The sequence below is a fragment of the Pungitius pungitius genome, chromosome 9 (genome assembly GCF_949316345.1).
Source record: "Pungitius pungitius chromosome 9, fPunPun2.1, whole genome shotgun sequence".
NCBI classification, from domain to species: domain Eukaryota; kingdom Metazoa; phylum Chordata; class Actinopteri; order Perciformes; family Gasterosteidae; genus Pungitius; species Pungitius pungitius.
Genome location: NC_084908.1, coordinates 17,079,816 through 17,088,745, shown reverse-complemented (window position 1 = coordinate 17,088,745; position 8,930 = coordinate 17,079,816). Strand labels below are relative to the sequence as shown.

The window sequence follows — 8,930 nt, the reverse complement described above, 5'->3', positions numbered from 1 at the left end:
ATAACTTCACAGCATCACTTTGACTGGAGCAGAAACAACAACCACAATGTGGATTATCTAATAAAACAACTTACATGAGTAACAAAATAAATATTACATTATTTTAAATTCCACGTCCTGCACCCATGTGCATTGGTAACTAAAGTTTGCTTTTGTTTCAATGCTTTGAGCAATGCAATCAAAAGTAATCAAACTTAATTAAAAACGGGATGGCAGGAGTCACAGTAGTGCGATTATCAGCGATTACAACCGACACCGTGCAGGAAAAGGTGGAGACCACGAACTGCTCCGACCGAGCGCCCTCTGGCGGTGGAGCGGCTGTATTACACGTGTTACAACTCTACCCATAACACATGATTAACAATTCATTACTTAATTATCAAAACTACTCTAGTAGTTTTCTACTTCAGTGGGTGCGGGTTGTCATTGCCAGAGCTGCACAGTAGAGTAAATGGGTAGGACAAGTCACACAAAGTACAAGTACACAACTTTTTTTTTCTGCTCACATTTACCATTCAATTTAACAAAAGTGCACATCTGAGAGCACGTACCTGTGGTTCAGTGAGTTATGGTGACTTCACGAAGCTGGTTCATCTTCTCACATCGAGCAGGTACTCACCATCCCATCCAGAAAAAACTCGCAGGAGGCGTCTTCTCCGATAAATGATCATTTAGCCTTTTCTCTCTCTCTCTCTCTCTTTTTTCTTCTTCTTCAGAACCACTCGGTTTGGTTTGTGAAACTATGCCGCGGCTGGTGGACACCTGACACGTTCGGTGTTTAATCGCAAATTTCCCTTTTAAAACACATACTTTATCATATGTGCTATAGAAGACGTTCGTGGAGAGTGACGTCAAACATATTACAAATGTAAGTTATATCAATATACGACGAACGTTACAAATCTCGCGAGAGTTAGTTCTGGTTCTTCTGAACGCATGTAGCTATGAACGAGCATATTTGAAATGTTTATTTTCTATTTTATCGGTGACTGGCCTTAAATTGTATAAAAATGTTAAATAACACCAATAGCCGAGTATTTTTTGGGCGTGCATTAAATTATTTTCATGAATTAAAATGAATTAAACATTCCAACCACACATTCTTCTGCTCCCAGCTTTAACTGGAGCACTTGTATGTGGAGTCTGATGGTACCACCACATTGATTAGAAAGCTTTTCGATTTTTAATTGTCCTCAATTCATAAATTGATATACTATATTATAACAGTTTAGTATAACACTTTTGATACATAAATAAATAGAACATGTTATAAACATTAAGACGGATTATAGTTCAATTGAAAAAGACTATTTTACTGAGGCTGTGAACTCCATAGCAAACACGTAGCATGGCTCGTGAGGTAGAATGATAACGATTTAACAAGACTTCATTTACTGAACCAATGGACTAATAGTGGACTAATAGATTACAACAGACCTAATCTGAGCGATTAAACACATTTAAATGTATTTTATAAGTATAGCATAATATATATCAGGACATAAATTCATTCACCAACAACACAGCTGTTTTTACCTGTGTGTATTTTAATGACTGATGCAGGGGGACGTCATGTCAGCGTCCCTGAACTACAGACACAGGTGGAATGATAAAACAAAAACTACTGTGGATCAGGGTCACCTGGAGCTTGGCACGTACAGCGATGAATGATTCAACTTAAAAACGTACAGTTTACAGACATACACACGCATTACTTTCTCTATAATCACCTATGACACACACTTACACGTTTTCTTTTAACAAAACACACAATGCATCCTTTATGCACCTTGATGTTCCTTCATCTTTACATCACTTTGCTCGGCACGCTCCAAATACACAGAAAGGGGGAAAAAGTGTGTGCTGAGATTGTTGGGAAAACGCACGCCAGTGAGTTTTTTTTGTGGATGTGGGAGCATGAATCTCAAATAATGACACGCATGCATCATTGACACTCCCATCTCACACACGGACGACATTTCCATTGTTTTTTTTGTTTGTTGTCAAGCTCTCGAAAACCAATGAAATACACGGACACAGGGGCATAGGAGCGACCATCTACAGCATACGTTTTGGTTCTAAGGCAATAATGTAGTTCCACAGGACTAATGTTGTCGATGCAGTGTGCTGTTTGCACCCTGACTGTGTCTCCACAACCTCATCCTTCAGTGTATTTATATTTTTAGCACCATGGGAATCTCTCCTGGTGGTCGTTCCGAGAGACAGCGATGGAAATATTCCCTTTCCGATATTCACTTTTTATTTTGGGGTGAGGTGGAAACCGGAAACATCCGTAAAAGTTTGTTACAAGACGGTGCAAACTTAAAAACAGCATGTACACACACACACACGCGCGCGCGCACACACACATATACACAGAATGCAAGGCTTAACATTAACATCACAGATCATTTGGAAATTCCTCATTCGCTTTTTTTTTCCCACAGCGCAATGGTCGTCTGCATTAGCTTTAAGCAAAAAGGGGCAAATGGCAGACTTTTGTCTGTTCTTTTTCTCTGTACACACACACACACACACACACACACACACACACACAGTAAACACAATGAGTTTTACAATAAGACATGAAATCATCTGCAGCCGTTCTGAGCTGGGCTGAAGAGGCCAGTTCCCAGGCATCAAAGGCATTAAAAATGTCTATTTAAAGTTTCCTCTCAGTCACTGTGGGTCTGAGAAGCCGTCTCATCACAGTAAGCCGCCGTCTGAAGGAAGTCGTGAAAATGTCTCCAAACTCCCCGGTTTGGAAGCATTTTGCTCCTCACCCATCCGTAGCTTGGAATTGTTTTACATGAGTCTCTTGTGTTTCGTTTGTGCTCCTTTTGCTTTGCGACAGCTGGAATCCACAGCGAAAGCTCCTCCGCAGAAATGTCTCGCTCAGTCGTCACGTTGGGTCGAAGCGTTCGACGACCGGCGTGGAGCCGCAGAGGGAGACCCGTGTCCACGTTAAAGTGTCTTTTAAGCGTCGCCTTCCTCCCGCCTGCTGGCGAGCGTCCACAGACGTCACAGAGAAGAGTGGGGGGGGGGGGGGGGGGGGGGCGGGCTGTACTTTTTTTCTCATGTGGTGCCGCGGTGAAGGTCAGGGGTGACGGTGGCGTGGGGGCTGCACAAGGGGTCAAGAGGTCACAGGCTTCGTTCGTCTGAGGGTCATTTCCTGGTGTGAAGGGTCTCCTGGAACTTGGTGCTCGTGTAGCGGACGTGGAAGCCCTTCTTGCTGATTGTGTCGTCGCTATGGAAACGGATCAGCATGGCACTTCCGGGTGAGTAGATCCCCTCCCTCGGCTGAGGAATGGAAGACGACGAAGGGGGGGGCGGGGGGGGGGGGGGTGGGCCACCATGAAGCAAATAAAACACCGTCAGTCATTTAGAGGTCTATAACTTTTGAATAGAATTATATTATATTTCTAATATCAATTTCAACTGCACAAGAAGTAAAATGTCTGTCCTTCGGTGACTCATGCAAAACAAAATTCTGGTAAAGGATATATCTAAACTTGAAAAGATGGACCCGGTATAGATTAGTCGTAGTAGAAGCTGAGGCTGACGTTCAAATGTATTCCTCTGATTACATAAATCCCAAAAATCCACTAAAACTGGCTGAGTTTTTCACATCAAAGATAAAAATAAATAATATGGAGCCTTTCGGAGCGGCGGCATCAAATCTTACCCCTGAACCGCAGAAGCGGCCGAGTCGGTGTGCGTTGGCGTCGTACCCGTTGTACAGCTCGATGTAGTCGTAGCCGCAGTCCGCCTCCTCCTCTACCTCAAACGTGATGAAGCTCAGCTCGATGCCGTAGCCCTGCTCGGCCGTCAGCAGCCACTCGCAGTCGGTGTGGCCCGGGTAGTTGTTGTCCCCGAACTGGGCGTGAGAGTAAAGGTTCTTCAGGCGAGCTTCTGCTTTCAGCCGACCGCCACACTCTGCGGAGACGCGGGATGGAGAGAAAGGAGCGAAAAAGGTATTGATCGGAATCGATCCAATCCAGCCAATAATAGCCTCTTGTCGGGGTTCAACGAATGATTTTTTTATCTTGCGAGTGCTGCTGTTGACCGCTAGAGGGAGGTATTACCCTGCAAAAATTTGATTTTCGAACTTGAGAAATCAACGCTGGTTACAAGTGATGCTCTTTGCAGACAGAGAAAACGGCCCAGCACACTTACACTCAAACACTCAAACATGCCTCCACACACCTGTGGAATGGGTTGCCTGGAAGCCCTTTCTTTGCACCGAGGCGTCAGAAATGAAGCGGAGGTACATCTTGTTGCCGGTGGAGACCAGCTGCTCCGGGATCTTGCTGCCGCACAAGCGACCCAAGATGGTCGCCGTGTCGCTGTCGCCGTCGAAGGCCTCCAGGTGGTCGTAGGCGCACTCCTGATGCTGCTCGATCTCGAACTCGTTGAAGGCCTGGAAAGGGCGGAGGCAGGCGCCGGGTGAGAGGTCGCCGGGCGTGATGGGAGAAAGCGGTTTTCGGAGGGGGGGGGGGGACGACAACTGCTTTCAAGTTGATGTATTGGTTACACATTGCACAGTTACACATTCAGCAGGTACGGAGCAGCATTGCCATTTATTTAGAGATATCTGTCCTTTTTATGCAATACTTTAATAAGCAGTCAGTTGCAGGGATTTTCTTTCTCAGCATCCTTCCATTATGTGTTTATTGTCCAATTCAGTTATTATCCAATTGTTATTAGTACATAAAGCTACTTTAGGCAAAATAACCCAAATTTCTGTCACCAACAGCGTGTTGGTTCGCTGTAAAGTCGAGAAGCCTAAGATAAAGATTCTGAGAGCCCTTTAAATATTTCCAACGGCTCTTCTGCCAGTGTTAAGATTCCTTTAAAGCTGTTTCGGAGCCAATGTAAATGCACATTTGCATTTCAAATCCTTTGACACGTCTCCAGAGCCTCTTTGCCTACACGTTGCGTACGCCGCGTCCCGATGGATAATCCCATCAAGTCACCGCGAGCAGAGTCGCGGCACCTTGAAGGCCTCAACACCCACACGGAGGCAAACACACACACACACACACACACACACACACGCACACGCACGCTCCATCACGCCACCGCGCCGCCACCGCAACCGCCACGGCGCATTGGCTCTTAACCCCAGCCGGCCCAGGGGGGAGGAGAGAAAGGCGGGTGGCCTAAAGGTGGGCCGACGTGAGGACGGCGTTGCTGAGAATGTTTCATTCTGGGCTGCTGATGGCTTCCAGATGTTTCTAGACACTGGTTTGTGGATCTGTTGTGAATTCTGAATTTTGTGTGTGTGTGTGTGTTTGTGTGTACTTCATTGTGACCGAGACTGAAGAGGCAATGACAGAATGACCGTCACGTCGGTGCTCATATTTCATGAAATATATGTCATTTTGATGAAAACAGAGATCGTTTGTGTGGTTTTTTGTGGGCAACACTATTTGCATGAGGAACCCGAGTGGATTTTAGGAGGATTATCTGTGCGAATGTGGGCATGTGTGCTCCTCCATTTGTTTCTTTGTGAGGACCAATTTGCATTTTTAGTATGACGACAAACAAGCATTTTAGTGGGCTGGAAATGACAAGATAAAATATGTAGGAATAAAATTGGGGTTTCCCAGCGTATAAATTGTACCCATTTGCATTTGTTCCTTTTTGTCATGTGAGAAAAAAATAATATATTTTTGTGTTTAGGACCAACACAACGTGAAGCATGAATATGGGATTGTATGTGATGACTACTTGATCACCTCAAACTATGTTAAGCATCTTCTGTGAATCCCCCTGAGACTTCCTTTGCATCAAAAGCTAACATCCTCTCTCTCTCTCTCTCTCTCTCTCTCTCTGGATAAAATGACCACTTGCACGTCACCCTTTCAACCTTCAGCATCGAACCATCTTCAATACAACGTGCACGTGTAGCGTGCAGCGTGTAGTAAAAATGTTGGTTTTATTCCTAAATATGTAGCCGCGGTGACTCGGAAAAATGTGAAGATGGCTATTTGCGGTGACACGTCGATGCCTAAATGCACAAATGCATGCGCGTTTACGTGCAGGCATGCATAAACACACACACACACACACACACACACACACACACACACAGAGAAAGCCACAAGGACACAGATGGTCACTGCCCAAGGCCTCTTTCTAATGCATGAGCACACGCTTGCAGTTTGCCCGAATATACAAACGTGCACTTTCTCCACTGTTCACATTTGGGTTTCATAAGTGGAACGCGGGACGAGAGACCATAGAGAGGGACAAGGGGAGGCCGCCCTGGGGGGGGGGGGGGGGGGGCTGGCGGGGGGGGTTAACATTAGATAGGACCCCCACAGACAGAATAATGCAACGCTCTGAGGGAGGAAAGGCGGACAATACTGCTTAAGTAAAGGGCTCAAAGAGGCTTCACGGTCCTTAGTTCAACACACTTACTATCTTGACTCGGTGTCCCGGCGTGGCTGTGATGTCCCAGGTGCACTCCTTGCGGCTGGGATACTTGTCTGGCCAGTTAGGGCTGCTCAGGGTCCCACTGGGGCTGTGGATCTTGTGCTCACACTCAGCTGAACACACACACACACACACACAAAGAGGAAGTTAAAATCATAGCTGCACAGGAAAAGGTCAGAGGAAATGGAAAGGGAACAGGAAGGAGAGAAACAAGAGAAGCAAAAGAGAGAGAAAGGATTTCAAAGGAACACATCCTGATGACAAGTTGAGTGTGGATTTCACATGGACGCATGCACGCATGCTTTCAACAAACACACTGCTACAGTAAGCATTCTGCACTTTGTCTGTACGGAGTATCTCTACATCTAAGTCCCACGTCACCTACCAAGGGAAAACTAAGGTTATTATGCTGCCATTTGAACCTTGAATTTGTATTTATTGGATCATTTTCCAATGCAGAGAAAACTATATATCTTTTTTATTCTTCTTATAAAGTATTGTTAGACTTAGACTTTCTTTAACCAAAGCAAAGTTGTTGATGGGATGTAAGGGATTGGATCCTGAACATCTAATTACTGAGCATTAAATTGTGTTCCTCACACATACAATACTTTCATGAGATTGTTAATATATTAACCAGTTCTGAAATAAGGGACAAAGAAAAAGGAATAGATGTGGAGATGGAGACACGGCATGAATACAGATGCTTTAATTCATCGTACGAGGGATCACTGAACAATTTGAGCATCAAAATGATGTGAGTCACAAAGGAAGAAAAACATAACTGTGGGATCTACAGCTCAGCTGCTTCTTCTTCAGTATTACTTAGTAGGCATTTTTATTTCTGTATTTATTATCAGGGGGGGAGGCCACATTAATAAATATTACTGTAAATATGCCAGAGATGGCCGACAGTCTTTTATTACTATGTTAGTTCATCTTAAAATCATTTGCCAAAAAATGACTATACTTTATATGAACCCTGTTAGCTGGAAGCGAATATTGCGGCGTGGAATGACTGACCGCTTTCCATCCATTAAAAAGAGCAGCAAAGCTACAAAGGTAGACCCCCCTAGCCACACATGGCATTCCTCTGTGTGTCTAGTCTGAGTTAAAATAACCACTTTGTATGTTTAGTCAGATAAAAACTGAACCCATTTACAGAATGAGACAAATTAATTCACAAGACCGATGTATGAAGTGAAAGGAGAGTCTTCCAAAGTCCCACTCACGCACTTCTTCTTCTGCTGTTGTCTCATAGTGTCAGACTACTATCAGTAAAATGCGATTGTTTAAAATGTAAATGTTGACAACACATGTCATGCTGTCCAAATGTCCACCTCCACATGTTAAAAAACATGTATGTGTGCGTAACCACACACACACACACACACACACACACACACACAAGCTGTGTGATGGGAACATGGATTTATACGACTCGGTTGAAGCTGCTCTAATGCACACGTAAACACACTCACGTACACGCACAGGAAGACGGCGCTACATGCGAAGCTTTCAAGCTCCCAGATGTGTTTTTTTTTAGCAGCACAGGGAGCCTTCAGTGAGGGGAGTGTGTGTGTGTGTGTGCGTGCGCGCGCACGTTCAAAAGTTCAACTTCAACTTCGTGATTGCCTCCAATAGATATCGTTAAACCTTCTTCCCCTTTCTGTCTCTTTGTGTCTCTCACACACGAGCAGCTTTGGCGACCTGTCATCGCACACCAGTCAAGTCTTTAGCACACAAATAAACATGGCAACGAGGATGGAATCATACTGGTCATTTCTCTGTCGACCTGCCTTGCATCATTACTTTTGTTGTTCCGTCGGTCAAGTCTCACGCCCCCGAACTCGTCACCTGTGCAAAGTGCGTGCGATCGAAGTCGTGAAGACGCGCGCGTGCGTGTGTGTGTGTGTGTGTGTGTGTGTGTGTGTGTGTGTGCGCGCGTGTGCGTGTGTGTGTGCCGATGTGAACGGACGTGGAACCCACCTTCCTTACAGTCGTGTTTGTTCTCATGCAGCACAAAGCCGTGGCGACACTGACACACGTAAGAGCCCACTGTGTTGATGCACTCGTGCTGGCAGCCGCCGTTGTCCTTGCTGCATTCATCCTTGTCTGTGAGAGACACACACACACACACACACATGCGCGACACTGTCATTCTTGTGGGAACAGCGTGGACGGGAAGCGTGGGGTCGAGGAGTGGAACGACGAGATGAGAGCTTGAGGAAGGGGGAGGGGGGGGGGGGGTTTTAGAGAGGAAAAAGCAGCAGAGAAACTCAAAGTTATATAAAAGAGAAAATTAGACGGAACCTAAAACAAGGGTTTAAAAAGGTCCACTTTTAAGATAAAGTGATAAAGAAAGCATGAACATTACAATCCAGCAATCACAGTAGGCAAACTGAATATAATGCAAAACTGCAATATGCTGTTCAAAATTCACCTGTAAAGAGCAAAGCCAAGAGGAAATGGAAAATGGAAAATTTGAC

The 8,930-nt window shown here is 45.1% G+C and overlaps 1 protein-coding gene across 1 annotated transcript in view; it reads right to left on the bottom strand.

Annotated features, from left to right (window-relative positions):
• Positions 1-1,526: 1,526 nt before the first annotated feature.
• The window catches only part of tll1 (tolloid-like 1), a 30,458-nt gene continuing 23,054 nt past the window's right edge, over positions 1,527-8,930 (bottom strand). Inside the window, exons 18-22 of the mRNA XM_037472986.2 lie at positions 8,431-8,556; positions 6,427-6,554; positions 4,207-4,420; positions 3,686-3,936; positions 1,527-3,300 (exon numbers count right to left, since the gene is read on the bottom strand). Coding sequence (XP_037328883.1) covers positions 3,166-3,300; positions 3,686-3,936; positions 4,207-4,420; positions 6,427-6,554; positions 8,431-8,556 — 854 coding nt within the window. The 3' untranslated portion in view covers positions 1,527-3,165. The remainder of the gene's footprint in view (positions 3,301-3,685; positions 3,937-4,206; positions 4,421-6,426; positions 6,555-8,430; positions 8,557-8,930) is intronic.